This window comes from Echeneis naucrates, chromosome 23 (assembly GCF_900963305.1).
Source record: "Echeneis naucrates chromosome 23, fEcheNa1.1, whole genome shotgun sequence".
In the NCBI taxonomy this organism is placed as follows: domain Eukaryota; kingdom Metazoa; phylum Chordata; class Actinopteri; order Carangiformes; family Echeneidae; genus Echeneis; species Echeneis naucrates.
Genome location: NC_042533.1, coordinates 4147875 through 4175708, shown reverse-complemented (window position 1 = coordinate 4175708; position 27834 = coordinate 4147875). Strand labels below are relative to the sequence as shown.

General features: G+C 44.8%; 1 protein-coding gene across 9 annotated transcripts; it reads right to left on the bottom strand.

Annotated features, from left to right (window-relative positions):
• Positions 1-1367: 1367 nt before the first annotated feature.
• On the bottom strand, positions 1368-27834 carry kmt2e (lysine (K)-specific methyltransferase 2E). Of its 9 annotated transcripts, XM_029494957.1 has the most exons (26): positions 27517-27834; positions 20071-20136; positions 18778-18962; positions 14826-14925; positions 14152-14381; positions 13856-13995; positions 13092-13273; positions 12952-12990; positions 12660-12860; positions 12340-12470; positions 11990-12107; positions 11747-11856; positions 11402-11654; positions 10299-10397; positions 8364-8435; positions 7576-7761; positions 6896-7222; positions 6406-6705; positions 6122-6272; positions 5801-6021; positions 5656-5712; positions 4949-5494; positions 4227-4516; positions 4004-4083; positions 3841-3920; positions 1368-3708 (listed from the first exon to the last, which is right to left on the bottom strand). In XM_029494957.1, the coding sequence occupies exons 3-26, from the start codon at positions 18846-18848 to the stop codon at positions 2662-2664; spliced, it is 5031 nt and encodes a 1676-aa protein (XP_029350817.1). In that variant the 5' UTR covers positions 18849-18962; positions 20071-20136; positions 27517-27834; the 3' UTR covers positions 1368-2661. The 9 variants fall into 9 exon arrangements, with proteins under 9 accessions (XP_029350817.1, XP_029350816.1, XP_029350820.1 ...); XM_029494956.1 differs by lacking the exon at positions 20071-20136; XM_029494960.1 differs by lacking the exon at positions 20071-20136 and having other exon boundaries at positions 4248-4516.

Genomic DNA, 27834 nt, shown 5'->3' with positions numbered 1-27834 from the left:
AAAAACAATTTTATCAGATAAATTTGCCTTTTGTGCTCAAATCATAATTCAATCAAAATTTTGGGATATTTAAATAATATATATATTGAATCTCATGTGTTCAGCTTTCTCTTCATTCACATTCAAGCTGCGACATTAAATGTGTCTGCAGATTTCCTGTTTTGGGGAAATAATTAAAGAACAGCTTGGAGCTACAGCTACTGCTGCCAAATGAGAGAAATACTACACAGGGCCATGGAGATGGCTGTGATGAGACAGTGAAGGGCAGGATGGGCAACATAATCACCGAGTTCCCAGTGGATTCATCAACGATGACAAAGACAGAAATACCAGCTCAAGCTCCTGGATCCGAGGCCATCTGCTCATATGAATCCAAACAGCCCACGGGGGGGTGGACACCTGCACCAAGAGGAATTACAGTAGAGCCCCTTTGCTAAATGAGGTCACAATTTATCAATTAGTCATTTTGTTTTAAGGGGAATAAAAGTTCCCAGTGGCCTGTTGAGGTGACAATCATTACACAGGAAAACAAATTAGATGGATGAACAGACCGCTTTGCTATCCTAAGATCAGAGTCAGTCGTTGGGCAGAGGAATTCAGCCTGGGGAAAGGCTGTGTTGTCTCCAAGATCACCAAACAGAGTGCATCCTCTGTACGGTGGCCATTTTAGGACAAGACAGGCTCTGTTGGGCAATGCTTGGCTGTCATCATTATTCAGCTCACTGCCAGATAGAACCACAGTGCTCATGTCATATACACACACAGGAGGACTGACATTTAAATGTATCTGTTTAAGACTAAACTAAAATGTAAATCAACTCAGAAGCTGTTTAAGGTTAATGTTATTTGTAGCTTTAACCTTGGCTGCATTATGAATTATGATCCTGTACAACCTGTCAGTGATGTTATTAAAATTATTTCTCTCTTTAATATTCTATTTTTTTTGCCCTTTATTTTGATTTTATTTGACTATTTGTATAATTAACCAATGTTCCAAGGTTGAACATTACAATTTAAATGTAACAGCTTAAAATGTTAAATAATGATATGAACAGTGATGCATATGTAACATTTTGACTACTAATGATCTCCATTCATCATGATGTCATGTTCACTAACAGAGGACCTGGGAGACACCAGCGTGCTATCCTCCATATTTTATGTGGCTGTACAGATGGATGTTTGAATCTGCCTGGGATGATCTGGATTAATGAAGAGTTCAGTAGGGCATCTCGTACAAATTTGTTGTGATCAAGCAAATCATTCAGTGTTTTCTGTCAGCTGAGAGCAGGTTTTGCCTTTTTCACAAAGACACTGGCAGTAGAGAAGGTGGCACAAATTTTCCCAGAGACACATGTCACCACAAGTGGTATAAAACTGTTATTACAGTGATTTATTATAATGAACCATGAAAATAGCCAACCAGTGCAGTGTCTGTGAGTCTCTCCCCTCCACACAAACATACACTCACACACACAAATAATAAAAAAGACAAAGTTGAAGAGTCCAGAGAAGGGAAAAAATAAAATAAAAATAATGCTACAGTCACAGAAACATTCAGCTTTGCCAAGAAGAGCGTTCATATTTACAACCATAGTTCAAAATGGGATGGGAGCGAATTGTACAAGCATAGAAAAGAAAAGAAGCAAATATTTACAACCTGTTTCTGGTGAAAGCTGGAGTAACCACCTATACATTAAATTACACTTTCTACAAATAACCATTGATATTCAAAAATAAACCGCTAACATCCTACCTGTGGGTGAGACCACTCTGCCTACCTCAGAAGACTACGAGCACCCGTTAAACACAATCTCTCTCTCTCCTCACACACACACACACACACACACACACACACACACACACACTCACTCACACTAACACACAGAGCCCTCCTCAAAGAAGCCACACACGTTCACATATGCACAAGCACACTGACGCACTTACAAACAAACCACGCACGAGTGCAGCCTCCCAGGTCGGTGAGGCAGGCTCCCAGAAATGGGTCTTTTGTGAATCTGCAGCGGTGAACAGATATTTGTTTAGACAGAGGAATAAAAAAAATAATTGTGTGTTGTTTTTTTTTCTCTATACAAAAAGCTTTCTCTTTGCTATAATGAGCCGCTAAGTTAAAACAAATAAATGGTGCAGAGAGCTGACAACAGACAAGAAAGAAGAGGAAGTGAAAGGAATAACTGACAAAAGAGGAAGAGGTGGAGGGACGGGGATAGAGGGTATAGGCTGGAATGTCAATCGATAAACAAAGTGCGGGGCCTTACAATGGGAGTCCAAACAAGACACGGAACAGAGAGCTTTCCTCTCCATCACAGGAAGGTTATATAAAAGCAAAATAAAGGCCAGAGAGAGAGGGCTATGAGCACCGGGGGAACCGTCCATCTTCATTTTTCTACAGTTCATTTCAAAGATTAGTTCACTGTCTTTTTTTCCTAAAATGCTCTGTCCTTGTTTTGTTTTTTTGTTGTTATTTTTTTTGTTTGTTTATTTTTTAAAAAGTACCCTTTTATCCCACAATCTGCTGTTTTTCCACTGGCCATGTGTTCAGGTACATAGAAAACATATTTACAGCTTATGGTACATGCCCCTCTCAGGCAGAGTTCTCAGGGGCTGCTGGGGGGTGGGGGCCAACAGCAGAGAGGGCGGTCAATGCCACCCTGTGCTCAGGTACCCCGAGCTGTGGAAGGGGGTTGAGGACGCAGGAGCTCCACGAGTCCCAGAAGGCATCTGGGGGGCAGTGGCCTGGGCCTGGCCTTGTTGAGTCTGCTGGGGAGGAGGAGGGGGAGGCGGAGGCAGTCCGGTCTGCTGAAGGGGTGGGGGGTACGCAGACTGGGGCACTGTCGGATTGGGGGCGGTGCCTGGGTGCAGCATTGCTGGCTGAAACCCCCCTAAGTTCTGAAAGTGATGGGGCTGCATCGGAGCGTTGGTCGAAGGTGCTGGGGGAGGTGGGGGAGGAGGCGGAGGGGGGGTGAGTGAGAGCAGAGTGCTGCCGCTAGGGGGCTGCTGCTGCTGCTGTTGGGAGGTCTGGCCCTGTGGGGGAGGAGGCGGTGGAGGAGCAGTGGTCAGCATGAGCTGGTGCTGTTGGATGGGTGGAGGCTGCAGGTTGACGTGCAGCAGAGCAGGGCCAGGCATTGGGTGTGGCGGTGGGGGTGGTGGAGGTGGTGGAGCAGTTGAGCTCTGATAGTGCACGCTGTGGGGAAGAGTCTGCATCAAGGACTGTGAACCAGGAGGGTATGGGGATGAGACAGCAGGTTTAAACCCAGGGAAGGGTCCACCAGGTGAGGCGCTCTGACTGGGAAAGTATGCTGTGGAGACCGGTGGTGCTGGTGGAGGAGGGGGAGGAGGCGGTGGAGCACCCTGTGAGTTGTACTGGGGGAAAGGTGTGGGGCCAGACGGAGCCTGGGGCTGCGGCTGGTTTTGAGGCTGAGGAGAGAACAGCGCCCTCTGGCTGCGGTACGGCGAGCCCTGAGCCTGAGGCTTCGGAGAATGGAGGAGTGACGATCCAGGGTAGTGGACCGGGGAGGAGGGCAACGGGTTAGGATGCAGCTTTGTTGGGGTCAGAGGAGCTGACTTCGGAACTGCAGGCTTGCTTGAAGGCTGGCTCGTTGGATTTGGCGTGCGAGGTTGACCATCCGTGTCTTCCTCCTTCGCTGACCGACTGAGAGGCTGAGCAAGACCACCTGGAGAGCAGGGCTGAAAAGGGGGGGGCAGACAGGACACTTTTTAGGAACATTATCTATATCAGATCTTCAAATCATAATGGTTAAATAAAATAAAAACAATGTCCGAAAGTAATAAATCAAAATCCCGATGATGATGACTCACTGCGTGGGTGGGGGTCTTTTGAACACTTGGCGATGGACAGTCTCTCAGTGCGGGTGTATCGCCGCCCTCTGTCTCACCATCTAGAACAGCACACAACAGCTGATGATAAATGATAAAACACCCCTTGGTGCTGTTGACTCACAGTACGGGTCCTCATTCTCACCTGTGTCTTTGTCTTTGCTCAGCAGCAGAGCTCTGTGGTAGCTCCGCTCTCTGGCCTGCTCGACAGAAGTCGATGACGTCCTGAAGGAAGGGATCAGGGAAGTTCAAATCTTATTTCCAGCAGAAAGTATATCCATCAAATGTGTGTATATGTACATATATATCTATATATAGAAGGGTTAAAGTTGATAATATATGTGGTCCTTAATATGACACAAACTCACTGTATTTTTGAGAGCACATACCACTGTCCTTCTCCTTCCTTCTCTCCTTTCTCTGCAGCAGTCTCTGCCTCCTCATTTATTTGGGGGTCCTTTACAGTGATGGTGGTGGCAGTGGTGTTGCAGAGAGCAGTGGGAGCAGGAGGGACAGGAGGCTCACTGGTGGTCTCGAGAGCGACAGGAAAGGCGTCCACAATCAAAGGCGGCACGGTGGAAACAGGAGAGCTGCACTCCGTCTTTGAGCCGCTACGACGAGCTTCTCGTTGGCGCTTTCTGTACTCCAGCAGGGAAACCTAAGAAGCAGAAGTTTGATATCAGTTAGGAGCTAAGGGTTCCTATTTGAAGGCTGCATTAGGACTCAAACAAAAGGTGACACGTACAAAAGTCAATGCATGTCTTAGAGAGAATAATATATAGATTGAAAGTCTTGTCAATGATGCACTGCACTCAACAACTGTTTCAATTATTGATTTATTTCCCAATTATTTTCTCAGCTCGCTAAAAAATTGTTTTCTCGTAAAAAGTCAAATGGTCCCAGTGCAATCTCTAATCTATGCGCTGTTTTCCAATTGCTGGGTTTTTTTTCCCCAACCCCAAATATTACATTTATCAGCAGAAAAGAAACTAAAAGCTACAATTCTTCACTGTTGGAAATTTGAGCAATTCTTTAAAATGACTCAAACAAGTCAGTAAATCATCATCTGTACATTATTCTGCGAATTTACCTTTTTCTTCTGTGGAGGGTTTTGTGCTGAACCTCCCACCTCATTGGTGCCATCCCCGTTCAGTGAGCGCGAGAAGCCAAGTGAAGTTCCCTCCTCGGAACAGGGGTAAAAGAGCTGCCCCTGGCCTTCACTGAAGGTGGCCTGAGTGCCAACCAATGGCACCGACCCAGCTGTGGGCCCTGCTGCAGTCCCAGCTGCAGCCTCAGGCCTGAAGGGAGCTGCCAGAGGCTCCAGGGTATGTGAGGGAGTGAGGTCCCTCAAGTTTGAGTTGACTGGAGAGAAGTTCAGGCCAGCTGGTCCATTAGCGCCTCTCTCTGGGCTTTTTATCCAGCCAGGAAAAGAGGAAGCGCATGTTTCTGCAGATGAGGGAGCCTCGTTACTGCCTTCTATAACCCCACCATCGGCTCTGTCCTCAATGCAGTCCACAGACTCCACAGCTGGAGGCTGCGGACTCTCTGGAACTGACCCCTTGGCTTCTGGCAAGAGTCCATCAGAGATGGGAGCTCTAATGCACGGAGGCGAGACCAACGAAGGGGGACGATCGGCCTTGGTGAGAGGGGGAGAATCAACACTGGGTAAGCGTCATGGTCAGACCAGGCCTTTTTCAGAATTTAAACATACCATTAATGTATCACAACACACAAATATGAGAAATGCTAGTCAAAAAAACAGGATGAACTGGATATCCTGCTGTGATCTCCACTCACCTCTTGCACACTGGGTTTCCGGCTGACCTCTGGTGAGTTCTCCATTGAAGATTCACTCTGCAAAACAAACAAGAACACATTTCATCAATCTAGTTCTTTTCGTGTAAGCAAAGATGAAACCTCAGTGGGGTCCTTCTAGTCTTACCTCCTGAGGGGCATTAAGTGTCTGTGTTGGGGTACTGGGCTCTGTACTTGGCTCCTCTGTTCGGGGACGTGGTGGGGTGGCCAGTAAGACAGGTGTTGCAGGTATCTCCGATTGATCTGCCCTTGTGGGCGTGGCACAAGGGGAGCCGTAGGGCGTTGAGCTCTCGGACATACAGGCATCTAAAGGACTCAACCGCCGCTTTTTCAAAGGCGTGGGCAACTCTGAATGGAGAAAAGTGTCGATGTGAGTTTTTATCCGGGTGCTTTTTTGCAAATTGACTTTTGTAACATAGTGCCGAGTACAGAGTTCTCTCAGACATACCTGGTAGCGAGCAGGTGCCGTTGTAGGGTAAAGGGCTGTCAGAGTCTCCATTAATGGAGGGACTCAGAGGTCCCTCATTCGGCATGAGTAGGCTTGGTCGTCTGGCTGGGCTGGTGGAGCCTTCCTCTTCCAGAGCCTGCTTCAACCACCGCTGTGAGGAAGAGATGAGGATTGATAACTTAAGTATAAATGTCAAAGCAGCTGAATAGTAGCAACATTTTCTTCCTTTTTGACGAGTTTAGCAGATTGGTAGATGTTTAGATTTGTGAAGCAGGACTCTGTACCTTCTTGCAAGAGCCTGTTGTTGGTGGTGTTTCTGGCAGCTCTCTGGATCGCCGCCTCCCTGTGGGGACTCCAGGAGTGGTGGGGCTGCGGTTTGCCAAGAATGGCGAGAAGAAGCGGACGTAGTGTTTGGGCGTGCTGTAGACCTGTGGCGAGCAGGCCATACCTGGTAGGGCGTTCAGCTGCGTGGCAAGTACTTCAGGGTCACTGCTTATTCTCAGTGGTCTCTCCGGGGCTGGCTCTGGTGTTCTCACTGCACCGCGGTCCTGCTGCTTCTCTCCAACCCATTCACTGACAAAGTGCTGTTGAAAGGTGCAAATCAATAAGCATCTTGACAAGATACAGCATCTCTGGTAGCTTCAAGGTATTTGAAATTATCTGTTTATTTGGCAAACGAAATTAGTTTGAAACAGTCAAGCTTCAGGCTCCACAGTTGCACTGCAGCTCAGTAACTGACATTGCTGTACATGCAGAAATAAGATTTAAATGTACCTTTTTAGTTTTGAAGCTCTTGCTCCCCGTTCGGTTTCTGTCAGGTGCAGGTGAGCTGCTGTGTGGGGGGCTGGTGTCCGGTGCTTGGGAAGTGATGGCCTCTGGCTCTGGTGCAGAGGGGGTTTCTCCTTCAGGAGCTTCATTGGTCAGAGGCTCCACAGACTCAGCTGGAGAGCCTGGGGGCAAGTCAGAACAGGTGCTGATGGTGCGAGCTCGCCTGCGCTGCTGGCCGATGTGTGTTCGGTTTCTTGAGAAACTCTTCCTGTTTCTGGAGCCTCTGACCTTTGCTGGCTTCAATCCTGGCTCCTCCTTCACCTCCAGAAGTGGCTTTAAGAGAGAGCGCGGGATTTATCAAATATCAAAACAATTAACTGCTTAACATGATCTCAAAAATATCTGCCTCTGGGGTAATATTCAAGAAATTTGTTCTTGATAAAAACTGTTTGAAGAGTTAATTAATCAAAATGTTTTTTATTTATTTGGCCAATCTTAAGTATCCATTAAGCCCATATGAAATATTACTTCAGGAAAAAAAAAAAAAAACATTGTTTATCCAGGGCTAACAGAGCAGAAGTTGCATTAACAAGGGAACCTGGACTCTCTGCACTCCTGTTCAAGTATTTGTCACCAAACATTCAAAAGCAACCCAAACAAGACAGTTTTTATGTGTCTGCTCTCACCTGCATGACAGCTGGAGAATCTGCTGTCTCTGGTGTGGCTGGAGGCTCGTCCTTGATGTCACTGCGGCCCCCAACCTCTGACTTGACACTACCGATTCGCTCCAGGGCCTGCTCTCTGCGTTTCTCTCTCTTCTCCATACGGGCAAAGGCTTGCAGGATGGCCTCCATCTTCCTCTCTTCTCGTGTCTGGAGAGGGTTCATTTGTGGGATTGGTAGAAAGGATGAAGAAAAGGAAAAGGGAGCACAGGGATTAATCTATGGAGTACTACTCAACCACAGGACCCCAGAGTTGGTGATACAACTGGTTAATATGTGCTGCACATAGAAAGCCTTTCTAGCTGGGTGCAGAGACAAAGTGAGAAAATGACCACTCGCTTTCACAGCAAGAGAAACAAAAAGGAGAGAAGGTCAGACAGAAGCGACAGGAAAATGTTGTGAGGTTGTGTAAAAAGTGACTGGGACACCAAGAGGTTATAACTTAACATGCCTAATGTGTTCTTGTATGCATAACGAGCCATTCATTTTCCCCAGCTCCATAAACCATGGCTACCTCCACCAAAATCAAAGCGGTCCACCTTCACTCAGATGCCCCCTTTGAAAATAAATTCATACCACGAAACATACTGAAACAACACACGCATATCTGCATTGGTCAGACTGAAGACTGATGTCTATAAAGACGGATAGTTAGTACGCGGGTAGTACACCTCTCAGAGATTTGGGGGTGTGGGTGAGGGGGGGGGCTGGTAAATGGGTGGAGTGGGGTTGGCTATGTATGGGTCGTTTACCTCCTTATGTTTCAGTCCCTTCCAGCTGGAAGCCGCCCCGACAGGGAGATGGGACTGCTCCGCTGGGTTGGCCTGAATGTTCAATAAAGAGACAGCCCAGTTTAGAAGAGACATGTCCCCCCTAAACAAGGCTTCACAAACACTGGATACATCTGGACTAATGACACTTGTAGTATTTCAGGTTCCGCAAATATTACTTAATAACCTACTATACAGACCACTAGCAACTATTGACAGACATTCAGGAATATCACAATGACAAACTATGAAATGTTGAGGTAAGTTAGAGGAATTTCCTCAAATAGCTGATGTTGAAGTTTCAACATACCATTTCAAGGGTTTAATAACCCCCCAATGTGTAAATCACATTACAGTCTTACTGAGGCCTCATTAAGCTGCACAACTGAGAGAAAAATGGCAACAATGTTTTTTTCTCTCAATCTGAATCACTAATATTCACACAAACAAACAAAAATTAAGGTTTGTGGGACTCAAAAAGTACTGTTTGTTTATAATTTTTCTATTTATAATGTAGCACTACAATGCATCCAACTCAAAAAGGTATCCAACAACTGGACCCAAAATTTTAATGAAGCAATTTTGCACAATGTGGCATGCAAGAGACTATTGTTGCCATAGTCTAAAAGCACCTTAAATAAGAATATTATATTCTCAAAAACAAAGTTCTCACATGTCATGTAATAGCCTTGTATGTCACAGTAGAAACTTGCATCCACATAAAACACAGTTTTAAAGCATTACCAAGCAAAAGAAATGCCACTAATAAACCCAAATCCAGCCTACACAGCCAAACATTCAGTTTGGGAGCCGTTATACAAATGGGCAGGATATGACTTTTAAACTAACGGGCCTTCTGTTTAAGTAGGCACGATATCATGCCAACACACACTGATGTTATCTCCCCCGCACCTTGTCGCGGCATGGATTTACAACACCCACATGCATCTACTCTACTTGTGATTGTCGTGTGAATGCATGCTTCTTTGCTCCACCAGCAGAGCTCCCTCCCGGGCAACATTCGACAGAGAGCAGCCTATTGGATCTCCCAAAGTCAATATGGCCCTGGCAACAACATCGTACCCTCTGCAGCCCCCCCGCTCCCTTCAACCATCAATTCCTGTCTGGCCATTGGCAGAACTGTATGTTGGCCAAAGATGAGTCAGCACTTTACACCTTGGGTCCACCGTGTGAAATGGAGCTGACTGCGGGGTAATTTCCAGGGAGGGAGAGAGAGTAAGAGTGAGAGGGAGAGATTGTGTGTGTGTGTCGGTGTGTCAGTATAGTGTACCATGCTCGCCCGTGGGTGTTTGATCTCATCGCTCTGGGACATAAGGCTGTTTGGCAAGGAGAAAGAGTGGTTTAACCAGTAATTGGCCATTTGTGGCCACAATGAAGGCAACAGTAGTGCTATACTCAAACTGTAATGCACACTGGGTGATTGTTTCAGGATGTGAGACGACGCAATATACTGGTTTTGGTCCGGCTGACAAGAGATGTGTGAATGAGCATGTTGCACTGGATGCTCATTAATTTTCTGTCATGGTGACAAAAATCAGGAAAATAAATTTTGCAGCAAAATGACACACAAGCACGAAGCCTCATTATTGTAAGAAGAAGAAGAGGGATGTCAGTACTAAAAGGAGGGAGGAAAAAAAAACAAAAACAAACGAGAGATGAAGCAAAACAGCAACAGGGACACTGACAATGGTGGGAGTGCTTGCAGTAGACGAGCGATGAAGAGGAAGGTAGGTTTCAGGAAGAGATTTAGAGGAAAGTTGCTCCTATCCAAGCCACAACTCCATGAGCAGACAAATAGTCCATGCCCAGAGAAGCAGGGGACATTTTTATTTTTGCTATTTCTGCTGGGTGGCTGTATGGCAAAAAAGCTGGAGGCCCCTAGCTTGGCACACTTACCATCTTCCTCCTCCTCTCTGCAATCTGCTCCTCTGACTCCATCTCTACTTCATTGCTAACGGAGGTTTTGTCTTCTAGATCCTCATATAACTCAGGATCCTGAAAGAGGAGGGGAGAGTGGGGTATGGCGCTTTATCATGGCTGGTCATTCAGTCTGGCTACAGACTAGAGGGAGAGAGGTAAGAGTGGAGGAGAGGGGAGGTGAGGGATAGAGGCAGGGGGAGTAATCTGAAAAGATATAAGGGGGGGCGTAACTGGTGTGTTCTGTCTTTCCTGACCAGCCTGTGCACAAAACATACCTGCTCCAAACTTGTCTTGGGTCAAGCACAGTGCACAGTAGCTCGTTCAGAAATGATGGCTTAAAACAGCACCCTCTTTCAACACTGTGGCAGGTGATGTGTGCGCTGCGTGGGGGTGGGGATATGGATAGTATACCGACACCTTTTTTCTTCCTTCCAGCTCAGACACAACTCTTAGCTCAATCTTGGCTATGGGACACAATGGACTGGTTTCTAAATGGTCAGGCACCAAATATCCAAATACACTTTGGGGCAAAAAAAAAAAAAAAAGATTTTCCTGGAATAGAATACTCCAGTGTTATAAAAAGTTGGCTTGACCACTACAAGTTAATATAGCTATTATGATGACAGAGGATGTTTAAAATTCTGTTGCATTTATTGCATCCAAGAGAGATGCTATTCTGATTGTTGAAACCCGGACACCTGCACAAAAGCATAACACACGGCAACACATTGCTGCCACACAATTGGCACAAAGTGTCTTGTGCAGTAAATCTCATATTTTTTTCAAAATAAGTTGCTAGAGGGGACAAACGTGAATGGATAGAGGGATGATAGGAGAAAAGGGAACTAAGTAGGATGTAACTAAGTAGGAAAACATGCAGAGAACATTTCAGGAAAAAAAAAAAAAAAATAAAAATACTGCATGCATGAACACAAGGGTGAATGTATTTAAACCCCAAAAAAAGAAAAAGGAAAAAAAAAAAAAAAAGTGTATCACTGTCACACGTAAACAGTAGAGTATTAAAGAAGAGGTTAAAAAATCTAGTGCATTTAATGATGATCATAAAAGTGTGATCTTGCCTGGTTGTTTGAGATGGAGAGCCGGAGAGGAGAGAGCTTTCTCTGTTTGCTGTCACCTACGCTCTTGCCCTTCCCCTCGCCATCCAAACCCATGTTCTGGTTCTGGCCCTGGTCATCCCGGACCGTCTCCTTGTCCTTACGGCTACCTCGGCGCCGGCCTCCAGAGCCGAGGTTCTCTGTGGGTTCCAGGTTGTGCTTCAGCACCGGGCACTCCTGGTTCCCCCTCACACAGGCACAATCCACCTTGTATTTACTGCACATATTAAAATAACAAAAATATTAAGTCAAAAGGAAAATTATCTTGCAATACTCCTCTGATGCTGCAGGCTACTCCATACAACTCACCAGCTGCCATAGTCAAAATCAAAGCCAATGGTGATCTCTGTGCCCTTGGTTATAGGCCTCAGTGAGTAGATGTATAAATGTAGCATACCGTCTTCAATGACGTGCCGCACCTGAGGGTGTATTAGCAAAACAGCAATAAAAGCTGATGAGCAATAACCACAGAGGGATACATGGTACAAATATGCATTAGGGCTGTTTAAATTCTTTAAAAAGAAAGTTTCAATTTCCAGGATGTTTCCTCACTTCTGAATTGGGGGTGCAGGAGCGACGGATGAAACGTGCTTCGTTGCCAAAGCTGCGGGCATCCACACACATCTCCAGCCCATCAAATTTAGAATAAAATAATACAAATGGGTATGGCCTAAAAACAGAAAGCAAATGAGGTTAATGCATGCCTTGGAAAAAAAAAAAAAAAAAAAAAAAAAAAAAAACTCAGTATAATGAACTGCACAGCATATCTGCCAATGACTTTTTCCCACAGCACTTAATATTGGCTAATTTGTTTGACCTGTGTGAAAAAGCAGGTCAGCAGCATTTGATTCACGTTCAAGTCAAAGAAAAAAATCATTTTGACTTGGGAATAACAGCCTGACCTCTTGAAGAAGTATCCATTAGCCTCAAACTGCTGTCGAAGCATGAACTTTCCCCTGTACTCAATGATGAGGGAGTCTGGGGCCAAGTCTCGCACCGCCTTGAGGATCTTCTTGTTCTTCTGAACTTGACTCTGAAAGAGATACAGTGACACATGAGTCCAGAATCTGGAGGAAGCACTGTGTTAAATTACACTAAAATACAGACAGAAAGTTACACCCAAAACCGTGTAGAATAATTAGTAAACTAAAGGTTGAAAGGAGTGTTTGGGCATCCTTATGCAGTTAAAAATTTAGATTATAGGCTGTACACAACATTATACCTCGACAGGTGGTTTGAAAGAGGCTGGATGCGTGTTGTATGCCAAGCTCTTGCCATCGCCTTGCTCCTTTACACGCAACAGGACCTGGACATCCTCACTGTACTGATTGCTGCTTGCCTCCTCGTAACGCTCCATCCACGTCTTGATCTTGTTCTCCCACAGAGATGGGTGCTCAGTTGGCTCCTGCTCTGGAGCTGCACCCTGAAAATTACAGCAGACCGATTATTACATATGGCTCCTGTTTCGATTTGAAACTAAAGACAAAGGTTGTGTATTGCTTGTGTTAGCTTACCTTTACTCTGGAGGACTTTCTGGACCCCTCCCGGAAGGCCTGTCAAAGAAATTGAATCTTTAATGTTATTTGAAGTTCAAGCATATAATACATAATCTGCCTCTCTTGGTCTCATTATTAATTAATGAGTCAACGCTGACCTTCTTAGCTCGGGCAGAAGAAGCCGGAGGGTCCTTTTCACCACTCTTTTTGCGTTTTTTATCAGCTTGTTTATTGCCGAGACGGCCAGTAGTCAGGGTGATGGTGGTAGGCGTGTGTTGAAAGGTGGAATATAATTCTAACGGCACCTCATCCCCACTTTCTGTAGCACTGGTGTCCCCATCTGAATAAATAAATAAACATACAGGTCATTATTAGAGTGTTTCACAACGAAATATACTGAACTATAAAAAGCTACAACTGCTGTAGGCAAAAAAGAGCAAGTCAATTAATAATAAGAGATGAGGCATGTCATTTGATCAGAAAGACACAGTTTCCAAATTGGCCAGCAGGTGTCAGCATGTCACCGGCTGAGCATGAAAAGCATTTGACTTAGCCAGCAGGAGGCAGCAGCCTAACACAGCCTACAACCTGCTCTGTTCACTCAGGAGCTGGCCATTTGCTGCAGCCATGAAAAAAAGAAAAGAAGAAAAAAATCTGTAAAAGCAGAACTGAAAGACCTATGTAAAAAAAAAAAAAAAAAAAAAAAAAAAAAAAAAAGATCGGCCACAGAAAACTTATCAAACTTAATGTCTTAAAAAGCATTGGGGAAATTAGTTCTCAAAACAAGTGGTGTTACAGGTAGCATATATTCTACCTGTACCCATCTTACTTTACCTTTGAAAAAAAATTATACTGATGTAAATTAGACCGCAAGGGTTTTAGACAGCCTTTACTGAAACTTTATATATGTTGTTTTGCTTACCGGACAAACATTCTCGTTTCCTGGTCTGCAGCAGGATGGCCCTCTCTCGATCCAGGTGTCGTGGTTGGCAGCGTTCACATAGGTAGGTCTCAGGAATGTTCTGCCTGTCAATGCCCATGCAGTCTATATGCTGCCAGGCACTGTTTATATATAAAAAAAAAAATCAGTTTGAGTCTCAGTTAGTGCACAGGTCTGAGTCATTGACAACAGAATAACTAACCCAAACAAATTTGAATGGATTGGAGGGGGGGCAGATCCTTGAAGTGTGACTACTTGTGTAGAAATGATTTATTTACCTGCACTTATCACAGCAGATCATGTAGCCATCATCATGGGTGAAGCCGCAGATGCACCGGGTTATGTCAGCCCCATAGCTGCCATCCTCTGAGGTGCTGAGCGTGGTGCCCCTGGATGCTTCGTCCTGGCCCCCTGGGACAAACAACCCACCCTCTCCTTGTCGGATCAACATGGAGGGGGGAGGGGAGGCCGGTGGTGTAGGTGGGGGTCGCGCCCCATAGTTATGGTCCTGATGAAGGGATCCAACACACACGAGTCATGTGGTGCATGTAACTGACCATGGAAGTGAAAATTCACAAAGCAAAACTGGCAGTGATGAAAATGGAGCGTGTGAGAAGGACAATCATCTCCCAATAACTTCTTTCATTATCAAATAATTAATTAATTGCTGATAGTTTTTCAATTGTTTTGTCTGTTTAAGTTACGGTATGAAAAGTAGCCATGATAAACTTCATCAAAATAACAAACAAATCAAAAATACTTGAATATTTAATATTTTATCTATTATATTGAATAATATTTAATAAAAGAGGTTTGTTCATTACAGGTCAATGTTCTATTTCTGCCTGTGTGTCAGGTATGTCTGATTGAGTGATAAGCAGTAGGAGGTTTTTGTTTTTTTTAGTTTGTAGGTCATTTGAAACAGGTATGAGAAAAGGATGGGCGTACTCACAGCATAAGGCAGGCCAATGTAACTGTGGGAATGGTGTGAACTGCTGCTGTAGATCTGGTGTGGGTAGCTGGACTTTTCCGCCTCCACTGATTCTGGTCTGCTGGGCAACAACACAAAGAGAAAAACATTTCTGTGTAAAACTTAGACAACAAGGTTACCCGGAGTAAGTCATGCATTGTTCCCTTCCAACAGTGTGAGGAAGTGAATGTGCGTCAGGAGGGTTGAATAGGGAAACAGGGAAATACGGCTGTTGAAATTGAGAGATACTGGCCAGAGAATTAGTATGGATACATGTTTAGGAAATTACATGTCACATTGTGAGGGGCAATAGAATAAAGCAAAGGCAGTAAAATCAGACTTGACTGTCAAAACACCTAACTTTCCTTCCCTTAACATGAGATTTTTTCTAGAAGTCCCTGAAAAAAAACTTCACATGCAGAACACTAATACAGAGAAATGCCTGCTAGCTGCTCAGTTACTGCAGCACATCCAGGTGAGTAGCCCCCCCAAAAAAGGTTTGAAATAAATCCTAAGATCTACTTGAACAGGCTGGCTTTATTATGTGAAACACTGTTGACAATCATGTGCTAGCTCTCCTTCACAGACAAAACAAGTAACTTTTTCAAGCTTATTAATTACAAACCGGTAAATTCACTTTACACTGGATCACAGTGCAGCTGTTGAGAGATCCTGTTTGGCAGTTTGAGACCAACCCACTCTTATTATGACATGATCAATCTATTCTTCAGTTGCTGAGAGGGAGGTTCTTAAAGAAGAGGGAAGTAAAACTGCCCAAACGAATGGCACGAGACAAGATAATCAGGTATGAAGAGAGAACACAAAAGGAGGTGGTAAAAATATGAGGAGGGACTGAACACTACAGGACAAGCGAGCCATTTCAAAAGGAGAGTGTTCAGGGTAATGTGTTGTATCTATTCATCTGAGCAGATATCCACATTGGTTAATGCTTCAATCATACAAAAACCACTCGAACCCCCTCTTTTCATTGAATCCTGTCAGGAAATCTCTAAATCATAGAACCAGCAAAGAGTTTGTGTGGTAGCTGTTGAGCTTGTTTTTCTTCTGCTTTCTATCTTCACACAGAGAAAAAAACTGAAAGCTTAGTTTACGTAACTCCATGAGGGCAACTGTCAGCAAGTTTCAATGAAGAGGGCAAAACACGTGGAGAAACTGATGAAGCCAACTGAACAACCTTAGGGAAAATAAGTAAGATGGGTACAAAAACCCTCTAAGGGGGACCCTGTAGAGGCCATGTAGCATTTCTGTCTTAAACACTTTGCTTATTCCGTGACTCAATAACTGACATATTTTGAAAACCCTATTAAAAAAAAAAAAAGAAATATAGCCACAAGATCAAGCACTATGAGGAGATACAAATCATGTCCAAGCAGGCAGTCCAGCCATTAATGACATTGAAATTTTGAATAAAAGAATCGCACTGCTTCCTCATCCTTCCTCTTCCTTCCTTCCGCCCTCATCAAACCACTGCTCTTTTCTAAATAAGTCTAATGTAAAAGGTTTTACGATACCTGTTCTCAGCCCTTTTGCTCTTGTTGCATGCCTTAAGAGCACTGTGCAACACTTCCTGTGCGTATTGCTGTTCAAGTACTCACTGTCAAAGTGAAAATGTAGTGCATGAACAAGGTCTGGGGGTGGGCCCAATGTAAGGTGTGTACGTGTGTGTGTAGACAGCAGATTAACTGTCATACGGACAACTTTGTCCTAACATTTAAGTCTGAAGAAAGAGCCTGACATAAGTCATTGAGCTTGTGCAGCAAAGTTTACTATAACCAAAGCCTACATTTTATAATATCAGCATTTAAGATCTGACCACAGACTGTAACACTCAGTGGCTCAAGCAATATTTGCTGTGTGTTGGATAGGACGTATTTAATCCACACTTTCCTGTTTAACACAGACAGAGGACACAGCAGAGCTGGTGACAGTCACGGACAGCAGACAAACAAGTGAGGCAGCCTGTTTAGCGGGAAGGACGCATGTTTGAAAGTATGTGTGCATAACTGGAGGGTTTGTGTCATTCATGTCTCCACCACTATGAGGTGGAACAGACAGACACGAGTCAGAGAACATCGCACATAAGACAGCCAGGTGCGATCATGCTCCAACACAAACAACTATGGATCATGTCATAGCCATGAAAAGTGTGAGAGAAAGACAGTGGAATTAACAACATTTTGGGAGCATGTAGTTGAAATTTAGGTGGCTGTTTGGTGTGCACAGTTTAGAGCTCATCAATGTCAGGTATTTATGAGGAACAGATGTCTCTTAAAATGCAAACACCTGCTGAGGGAGGCTGAAGAGACGGAGTAGACAAGTGTGGAGAAAGCAGAGATCAACAGCAGGAGAAAAAGAGCAGCACTGAAGAGCCAGAGGCAACGCCTTCGCTCCTGAAGAGCTCCCTCTCGCTGCCATGGCAACACTACGTATTCCGTCATCGTGTGCATGTACGCTAGGCTCCGTGTGTCACTGTGGACACACACACACCGTATTAGCCAACAGCTGGTCACGCTGCTGCAGACTTCAGGGGGATGTGGAAAGGACGTGACGCTGTTTTTCTCTGGTGAGTAGCCAGCCCCGCTGTTCCAGACTTGGCTGGCGCACTCACAATACTCCAAAGAGCTGTGTATGCGTGTGTGTATGCGTGTGTGTGTGTGTGTGTGTGTGTGTGTGTGTGTGTGTGTGTGTCCAGCAGCGCTCTGTCCCTCTGGTCTGGATGGGCTCTGCGCAGCAGCAGGTGGAAGCCCCTTTCAAGCTTGTTATCTGCTTTTCAGTAAATCTGCAGCAGGCGATCGGTTGCAGAATATGGATGGACAAAGAGCGAGCGGCAAGGGGCTTACGCCTACCCCCGGTGACAGCAGTCCTCTCTGGGGAGGAGGAGGGGGGTAACAGGGGGGATGCAGTGGACTGCAGGGGACTGTTTAAGACGCCATATCTATGTGAGGGCCACCTGTCACTCAGGCCAGTGACCATGGCAACAGGCCCTGCGCAGTGCAGAGGGAAGGGAGGGGAGCGAGGTGCAGATACCATGGCAACACAAGCTGTCAGGGCAACAGCTCTGATGAAGGCAGAGGGGAGTGCTCTCCCTCTTTTAAAGAGACAGAAACCCCTTCGTAAGTTGATGACGTGTGTTATTCTGTAGTCATACGCGAACCTCTTGCTTCATTTATTTGACCAGAAAAAGCCTCGGCAATGTCCTTGACAAGACTATAGGAAGGAGAGGAGGGGCAACAGGAGGCTTGTTGCCATGGTTCCATGCACCATTTCTGCTTCACTGAGTGGATGCAGTGTACACATGTCCAAACATTAAGGTAAAGCATTAGGGAGGAATCAAGCAAAATGATGTGTGCGTTGCAGTTGTTATAAACACAGACTGCACAAACATATCTACATTCTGTGCTTACAGCTCGTTTCACATGGGAAGATGTAGGTTATAGCTGAGAACTATAGCCACTGAGAAGGTCTGTATGATGAGCGATAGCTGAGTGCTAGTATAATCAATGGCAAGACAGAATTATCCATTAAGCCTGACACTGGAGGGGCCCTGCTACCATGGAGTGCAAATTCCTTTCCCATTAATGGTAACTTTGTAAACCTTTACGAGAAGATCTATGTAAAAAGAGAGAATTGAATCAAGCCACGCAGAAGAAAAAGATGGCAGAGCTGCAGTCATTATGGAGGGCATGTTGGGGCATATACAAAGGAAGGGGCACAGGAGAAATCATATTACACTGAATAAGAGTGTTGAGTGGAATAACACTAAAGAGGGGTGGCAGAGGAGAACAGAGATTAGGTGAATGGTTTTTTTTGGGGGGGGGGACTGTGAATGTTGACGAGGATGGATAAAATCAAGGGAGGAAGTGAAGAGGTTTAAAAGGTATGAGCAGTGAAGGCTTGTGTGTTTGTTACTCACTCTGAGCCCGCAGCCATGTCCAGGTATGAGGTGTCTGCTGTGTCCACCCCTACTGGGATGACTATGCTCATGACGTTCTCTGCTGATCAGTTCTTGTCCTACTGAGTCCAGAGAATGGGAGTCCAAAACACTGAGGCATGCCAGCCACAGCAGTCATTGCAGACATCTAAGTGCATCCACAAGGCCTGAACATACAATAGGAGAAGAGAGGAAGAAGAAAAACAAGAATGAGCAAAGACAATTATAATTGTGAAGCAGAATCATTACAAGTATAAACTGATGATGATCACCTCAACAATGTGTCATTTCTTTCATTCCAAGAACAAAGCACTTTGAAGGCTGCAGCATCTTGCAAACCAGAAATTACATATATTGAAAACTGGGGTATTTCCAGTACACGTTGATGCATGATTCATACTTTCAGACCTAGAAGAGTGTTTAACAGGGCAGTGTTTGAAAGGAATTTCCCCTTTCACAAAGCTGAGGTGTAACCTGATGAAAAGACGAAAGGATACGATACTGCTAAGGTGAAGCCTGAGTTGCAGCTGTGAACTGCGCAAAAGCGACCTCTACACACTATCTGCCAGGAATGGGCTGCACTGTAAGAAAGCTCCCACAAAGGGGAGCAAGAGAACATGAAGCAGCCAGCTGCCATGAAAGGAGGCAGGAAAACGCACACAGGACAAAACACACAGAGGCCATTTTTCCCCCTTTCGACAGAAGAGGACTGCTCTATTCTAAGCACTAGAGATGAAGAAAATGAAGACACACAAAATCTTTCTAAGCATAACTGTAGGTACACACATTTTCTTTACGAGAGCTTATGGTTTTGTCATTACTGCTGCTAGTATTTCTTGTATTGCACAGAGATAAAAACACCCCTGCAACATAAAGCCTCGAATGGCTAATTATATGAGGTGTGAGGCAACGCATGCTCTGTGCTTTTGATCATCAAGTCTGAGTTTGGATGGCTACATAAATTAAACACTAGGTATAATATTAATGAGAATATTAAACTATGCATTTGTGTCTGATGTGAATCCAGACAAGAGCATATGTCAGTGTGGCTGCCCCTGATACAGAGAGCTCTGTTGATAAGCGGGATTAGTGGGAGGGACAGATGCCGAGACAAAATAGGCTGGAGGTCACACCTCCGCCTGCTTATGCACTCTGGGGCCAAACAAAGGCTCAGATCTCAGCACAGGGTTGAAGATGAGAGAGGGGTTACAAAGCAACAATGCGTCATGTGTATAATAGGGGCAGACTTCACAAAAGTAGAAAGCAATAACACACCATCATCACCAAACCTGTCTCTGCATGCCTCTGAGGTACTGGCCCATTCTGGCCTCGGCATGTCCTCTGGAAAAAAAACAAAAAAAAACAAACCTCACTCTAATTGATGTCTTCACACATGTACCGTCTCTCTCCAGGAAAACTTTTATTACAAGCTGTCAATTGTGACCACTCTGCCCCTTTTGTAGAAAACAAGATATTTCAAAATTGTAAGAGTCAGAGTAATTTCAATGACTAAATCATCCAAATGTGCCATTTGAGCCAGCAGGACTGGTCAGTGGCTCACAGACATGACAGCTGTCAGCTCCAGGCCTAATTAATAGGAGGAAGGAGACCCCTGTGAGTCTGTGTGTCAGCCAAAGCCACTGATAGGATCACTTTCCAAATTCTCCTCTGATTGTGGTGTGCTGACTAGTTTAAACAGTGTGGTTGTATCACAGACAGGGCCATTTCATGATGGAAGCTGATGTAACCAGAACACTCTTTCACCAAGGATAGGGCAGTTTGCCAAAAAAGTGAAATGACAAACTCCCCCCTTCTTTGTATTATCTGAGAGGCCCAGTATGTTTTCACACTGGTAAATAGCTTCCCTCTAAGGCAGCCAGTCTGTTCCCTGGTCCACTCTTCACTTCATCCGGGGAATCCTGGTGTCACTACAAAGGAATGCGCACACAAGCTTACATTCACACATATACAACCCCCTTCATACAAGCATACAGACAGATAACCCCCAGACCTGTCATTAAAAACTTTCCTCTATAAAAGGAGACTCTCCCAACAGCATGCAAACATATTTGCACTTGCTGCAGCCAGTCAAGACAGACAAAGGGCAAGAGAAAAACAAGTACAGTACAGCAGCATTCCTGACTAAATCTGAGCTGAGCTGTGACTGCCCCTGACTGCTCCTCCTACTTCCTCTTGAAGAGATGTCCGTCACCGTGGAGAAACGCAGCCAAAGAAAGGAAAAAAGAAAAAGTACCACCCCCCTTCCTGTGCCCAGTCACCCCACCCGGCTGGGTTTCTCTCCCCCTCCTCTGTGCACTTCCTAAATAAACCCGAGACAGCAGCGCGGAGCAGAGGGGAAGGGGAGTGTCGCAGACACAGTTCCTAATTACAAGGAGGGTGGGAAGACCATTTAAAGCCACCTTTGCCCAAATCCTACGCTGTTATGGAGACACTTCAGAGGACCGAAGGGGGGAGAAAGGGGAAACATGCACAGGGAGGATGAGTAAAACAGGGGCACAGTCAAAGGAAAACAGAGCGAACGTGGATAATGGTAAGAATGAGCTACTGGATGGAAGTGGCTTTGGTTTGCAGTGTGTCTCTTTTCTCAAACTGTTCATCTTTCTTGTGCTCTCTGAGTTGATTTCCATGCGCCTTAGGGAGCTTTAGAAATCCACAGCCCCTCCATTACAGAGGGCAGCAGGGTGGGGGAGGTGTACATGGGGTCTGTCTGACAGTGACGCTATACAGCCTAGACCTGGATGGACTCTGGGTGGCAGAGTGGAGCACATAGCGTAACCCAGTCTCTTTCTCCTCCTTCTCTCCTTCACTGAGGGAACACAGTCACGTCATTGTGTGGGGAATAACTATCCTTTTAAGACAGAACCGCACTGAAGTCAGTGAGGGAAAACCCACACCATCACACCAGACCATGCCGTTACAGACAACAGCCTCCCTCTCTCCTCAGTTTATTACCACTGCTCCATGTGTAACAGCGTTTTCATTCTTGTTTTCACAGCCAAGTCTGGGCAGATTATGTTTTTCGATAAGTAGGAGGAGCAAGAGAAAATGAGGGATTCCAACTAAATCCCACAGCCCTCTTGCCAAACTGATGTGACTTCACACCATCCTCATTGCTGGCTGCTATGACTCAGCTTATAAACAGATAGATAAAACAAACTCATACAAATGCAGTCACATATACAGGAAACATGACCCAGATGGAATGTAGGCCTGGCCTTATTTTTCATGGTGCCCACAGTGGGACAGACTGCATCTGCCCCGTCCTTCATAAATGAGTGTACCCATTGCTGCCAGCACTCCCTGTGCACTCAAGCACTGAAGGTGAAGCCATACATCAATACAGCAGGGGATATAGACGTGAACGTCTACACAAGCAATTTTTGTGGTCGTGATAGGAAATCTGTTGTTGTGTGTGCAAACCAACACCTCAAACTATTAAGACCGGCCCACTTACGAGTCATATGATGAGGAGAGAGTGGTGCTGCAGTGATTGTCTACTAACTAGCAACTAGTAAACAATAAAGGCTAAGGGCCAGCAGTGCAGCAGGTTGATGAAGAGATATGGATCTGTTATAGGCAGTCACAATCTGCCATATGGGATTGTTTGGAGCTTTAAGAATGTTCACATAATTCTGTTGTTAGGAAATTGCATGATATGGTGTGGAGAAAAATATAAAATACAGACTCAGAAAAGAAAACCAATATCCAAACAGAGAGGAAGTGAGCGAGTTAAAATGAGTAGGAACGGGTTCTGGCAGCAAAGCTGGGACAGCCCTCCCGTAGTCTGAGTAATGTCTGTTCACTGAGAACCCCCGGGGTATAATCTCTCTATCTCCCTCTCACTCCTACCTACAGAGTATCAAGACCAGGCTGTGTATGGACAACAGTGAGTTACTTTAAGCATTTGTAAATTAGACAGGTGTGCATTACACAACAGTATTCTATTCACTCCATACTGCATAGTTATCTGTGTGGCTGTGCTGGTTAGGGCTCATATGATTTGGGACTTAGAAACATTTCCTGATTACAGAGTGACAAGCAGGCACATATGCAGCTGCCAAGCTAATTGCAGCATTCAGGAAATCTTTACTAAAATGTGAGCTATACATGGGTCTTTCTGTGAGTGCAGAAAACTGGGAGAGGCTACACATGATCTACAGGGCACAACAGGAAGAGCCACTCAGGTCCCATTACAGGAGAGTTTGATGATCAATTTCACGCCTGGACCGCAATGGCGTTACATCACCAACATCAATGGCACATCCTCATCATTAAGTCTATCCTCCCTTGTCCAGCTCCCCTTGAATATTACTGTAACATGCACATCAACATGAAGGGGGTTAAGGAGGTGTAGTAAAGTTGCCGCTTCAGCATCCCCAGCCCTAAAGCCACCTGTCAGGGAGGCGGCTTGTGAGTTTAAAGAGGGATCTATTACGGCCCAGCTAGCAGCACAAAAACAGGTCACCTGAGCCCTGGCTTCTTGTCCCAGCTGGGATGTCATGTGACCGTGTTGGGCCCCAGAGCCAGGCAGCTTTGTCTTTGGGTCTCTCAAGGTCTGGGTACAATACAAGTGAGATCACTGGAGACCATACCATGGCCACACAACCTTTTCCTCTCCCTCACTGTAAGGTGTGCATGTAAAGAGACTCACGCTTTGCCTGCACAGCAGTGCAACTGTTTCAAGGATGACATTTTATTGTCTGGAGACAGGGACAAGTTGAAAAACAAGGGAAGCTGTTTCAAGTGCAGGATGGGCATCAAAGAGAAAGCTGGGGTGTCTGGGGCCTTCAACTGTCCTACCAACATGTTAATAGGCCAATAAATACCCTGTGCACTTGCTTGCCTTCTACATTATGTTGCCCTTTCTGCTGAGTGTAGTGAAAACAAAGTTTTGTGGCTTATGAATAAAGTGTGTCAGAAAGTCTGTCTTGAGGTTAGGGTGTGTAGAAAGGTGTGTCATCTGAGACTGTCATGTCTCCTGGCTGCCGAGCAAGAGCAATCTGTCCCTGTGGCAGCTCACCTCTCGTCACCATCTCTGTCAACAAAGCAAGCAAATGCACTTTGCTACACAAGGCAACCAGGCACACACACAGGCAGTCAGGTATTTACCACTGCAAGCTCCATTATCATGTAGATAGATGAAGAAAAAGAATGAATATCAGTGCAGGGGCCTGTGATCTTTACAAGGAAGAACACAGTGGCAGGCAATTTTGTGTATTATGTAGCAGAGACTAATTACGCACAGCAAGGCCCTCTTACTCATTTAGCAGTAAAAAAAATCCTCAGAATAGAAGAACCTTTGCTACGCATTATGTGATCCTTATCCACAGGCAGCTGAAATTCATTACCAAGAATCTAATTCTTAATGGACAGCCGCTATGCAGGCCATTCAAGTACTCAGTAATACTTATATGTTATGAATAATGATACAAAGACCTTACACTGCCTGCTATGGTCTTTCTCTTTTTTTTTATATACGACTCAGGTGTGCCAAAGCCTGTGTCCTGCTTTACTCAAATACACCACTGTATAATAAAGTAAGTACTATCAGTCCACACTGAGGCTGACAACAACTCAAGCTGATTGAAGACATGCAAATCACATTCATGGTTTGGACAGCGATAAAAATCTTGTTTTGTGTCCCTCCATGTGTAACTAGAAGAGAGAGAAAAATGCTTCTTGGCAATAGTTATGAACAGGCATTTGAGCTCAAAAGTACCAGAGTATGTCCCATGTGGTGACGTAGGAGACAGCCCTGAAAACTACAAGTGACTGCAGCATTCATAAACAGTCTAAAACATATAATATTGTATGTGCTCAGAAATAGTGGTATTCTTGTTTTTTTTACAATATCTGTTGTGCAACTGCAGGCCTTCGTATCACCATGGTAAATACAAACACTGCCTCAAACATCCATGGTATTTTGGGGTGTCTATAGAAACCGATGTATCTGCCTGAGCAGGTTTATGTATGTTAACAAGCTTAAACAATAACGAGCAATCTATTCAGTTAAATTGACTATTTTAATTAAAATGACTAATGTTTGTCAGTGATAACTAACCTACTTGCAATTAGGAGCATTTCTGTAAACACTGACAGCATTTTTGCCATGAGAAGAGTTTAACACAAAGCAGTAGAGAGAAAACGCAAACCATGAGTGAGGGACAAACTACACAACACAGTTCACTAAGTAAAATATCCCAGGCAGCTCAGATGTAGCTAAGAAGCAGAGCAGGAATAGATGTTATTGACTAAAAATCGTGTTTGTGTGGTTTCGTGAACTTAATGCTGCCAAAACAATATACCGCCAGGCTCTTAAACGCATTCCCAATCTGCACTTATTGTCTAATATTTCCAATAATAATCTTCATGCCTCATCATTCAACATTACAACAAAAAACACAAGCAGGAGCCGTGACGCACGTTTCATGGCTCTGTTATCCATTTAGGGAATAGGCAGAGGAGCATTAGTAAGTATGACTATTGGAGGATACTCGGCGCAATAAAACTGTGGTATGGAAGGGATTATTTAACGTTATTGTTATGCCAGAGAGCAACTGTTTTTTTTTTCTTTTCTGGGGGATGAAACATGTTGTGTAGTTGCTTCCCAGTGAGTGTGTCGGCGCTGCAGTCAGTCCTGCCGATAGGGGTGTGGAGGGCACAACGTTGCTATTATGTTACCACAACTCCCTGGTGCTGTCGCCATTTTCAAAGCGCTTTTCTCAGGACGGCGAGACAATCGTGTAGCCAGGGGAGCCTCGCCATGGGAAGAAAAATCCCCAAGAATGCATTCAATCGCCTCTTTCATACACTCTACCTTAAGTATCACTCTGTCGGTTTAGTCTATGTGTTGTTACCATTACGTTTTTTGTGTGAATTCGTCGAAAGCAGAGCTAGCAAGCTAACCTGCTAGCAACCGTGGCCAGCAATGGCCTCTGGAAGTGTAACAGGATTGTAATGGTGTCGGGGCAGTGAAACAACCGAAGCACGAAGCAGCCTAGTTGTGACTTTTTTTTTTTTTAAATCTGTGTTTTTCAGACAGTGAAATTAACACCGTTTAACACGGCGGTACTCGGAATCTATATGAAATGAGGACGTGAATATAAAAAGGGCCAAAAATAACGATGGAAAGCAGCGCACAAAGCTAGCGATGGCAAAGAAGCTAATGCGCAGAGGGTTAGCAGGGTAAGCTAGCTCCGGCACGAAAGAAGTGGATTAATGCTCTGCTCGTCACAGACAGGAAAGAGCGACAACATCAGCGCTGGGAGATAACTCCTCGGGGCAAACCCAAAGCCGATTGCACACTCATGCGGTAAATTGTCTCAGGTCGGGCAAAACAACAAATAGTCCAGCGTGGCCAGAGCTGCCTGTCGAGATGGAGTTACAAATGGTCTGACTGAGACGAGAAGCCCAAATGGAACATCCCCTCCCCCACGCTTGCAGCATTTGAATCCAATACACCCTGAATCTAAATTGAGTGATCGCGAAATGTACTTTTTCAGTTCGATTATAACAAAATAACAACCACCACTTCCACTTTTGACATCGGATCTATCCTTAATTCATCTCGACATAGCAGCGATTCTATAAAAACTCAGCAGCCTATGAGATTACTGCGCAACGTAGCCAGACATCTAAGTTAGTCTAACAGCTGGTCTTGCTTTGCCTGGACTTGAAAATAATAGACTTTAACACCTTCAAATATCTGTGTACATGCAGTTATTAGCTCATTGTTTTGTGGCTTTGGAAAGAAGCCATGTTTAGATGTCGCTGAACGGAAATAATGCCCCGTGCTCTGTGTGAGAAGGAACCAGCACGACAAATTCAAGTTTATAACTAATGTCGAATTTTATCATTTTTCTCAATGTTGAAAACATCGCCTAGGAGTAAGATACAAATACACCCGAGGCGATTTGTCAACAGCTGCAGCAGCGAGGACCTTAAGTAACGTACAGTAAAATTCACTAGTTGAAAATAAAGCGAGCGGCGTTTCATGGGGAGGTCAAATTTTATTTACACTAAAATGGGTGAAACCGTGCGCACTAATGCCCGCAGCGTCACTGTCTCAAAGCAAACAGTTACTTATACTCAGTCTACACTGGATTAATATTAACAGTCGTGAGGACAAGTTGCCTGCTGGTTATCTTACTGTTGTTGGCTGGCTCTGAAAATGTTACACGTTAGGCTACGGGACAGACATTAATCTAATTGCAGCGTTTTGCGTTTTACGTTGCCCATAAAGATAATGTACAACCAGTGTTGCCTTAAGTACGCGGCACATGGAGCACGTCGATGTTTAAATAATATTTGCCCGATAACTTCGTGTGACGTCTGGCGTATTAGCACACTACATAAAAGTCAGAGCCCTGCTCGGTTTGTGTCAAGCTAATTTGAGCTAGTAGCATGCGCTAGCTAGCAAGTGGTCTCCTGGCGTTACGCCTTCCAACTTGACACTTACATTAGAAAGCGACGTCACCTAGTTGGCTGTGTTTGATTTGGGAAAATGTGAACGAAAGGGGAATCAGCCCATACAGATCCCACATTAACGATGTTAGTTAAGTAGCAAGCTAAACTCAGCTGATACAACTACGTTAGCCAGCATCAGCATGATGTGCCTAGCCAGCTAACTAAAGCCAACAATAGCCTTACAGGTCGGATTTGTGCCCACTCCATAACTAGCATTTAATGGAGTTTACTTACCGTTTTATGTCCACTCTGGAGGATCTGAACAGCGAATAAGGGGACCTGGGTAAGACCCCCGTCGCTTTCCACACAGCTTCCACAACCAAAACAATACTTCTGTCCACACACTGCGGATCCCTAGCAAAGCTTTAAAATGTTTGTATTTAAACGTGTCCTCTACAGAGTCCTTTCCTGTAAAAATCCTTTGCCTCTTGTTCTACGCGGGGACCTAAACGTGGGCTACAAATCGACTCGAAACCGTTAAAACTGTGCCTTAGTCTACGGCGACTTTTAGAAATTAGATCCCCTCAGACCAGTCTCTTTTCCCTTTGCAAA

What these genes read in the sequence shown, in the direction of transcription:
- kmt2e (XM_029494957.1), bottom strand. Translation starts at nt 18,848, where the DNA reads ATGAGCATAGTCATCCCAGTAGGGGTGGACACAGCAGACACCTCATAC. An exon ending in ATTCTCCAGCTGTCATGCAG is followed by an intron (nt 7,223 to 7,575) that starts GTGAGAGCAGAC and finishes TCTCTCTTAAAG; the next exon opens with CCACTTCTGGAGGTGAAGGA. An exon ending in AGAGCTTCAAAACTAAAAAG is followed by an intron (nt 6,706 to 6,895) that starts GTACATTTAAAT and finishes ACCTTTCAACAG; the next exon opens with CACTTTGTCAGTGAATGGGT.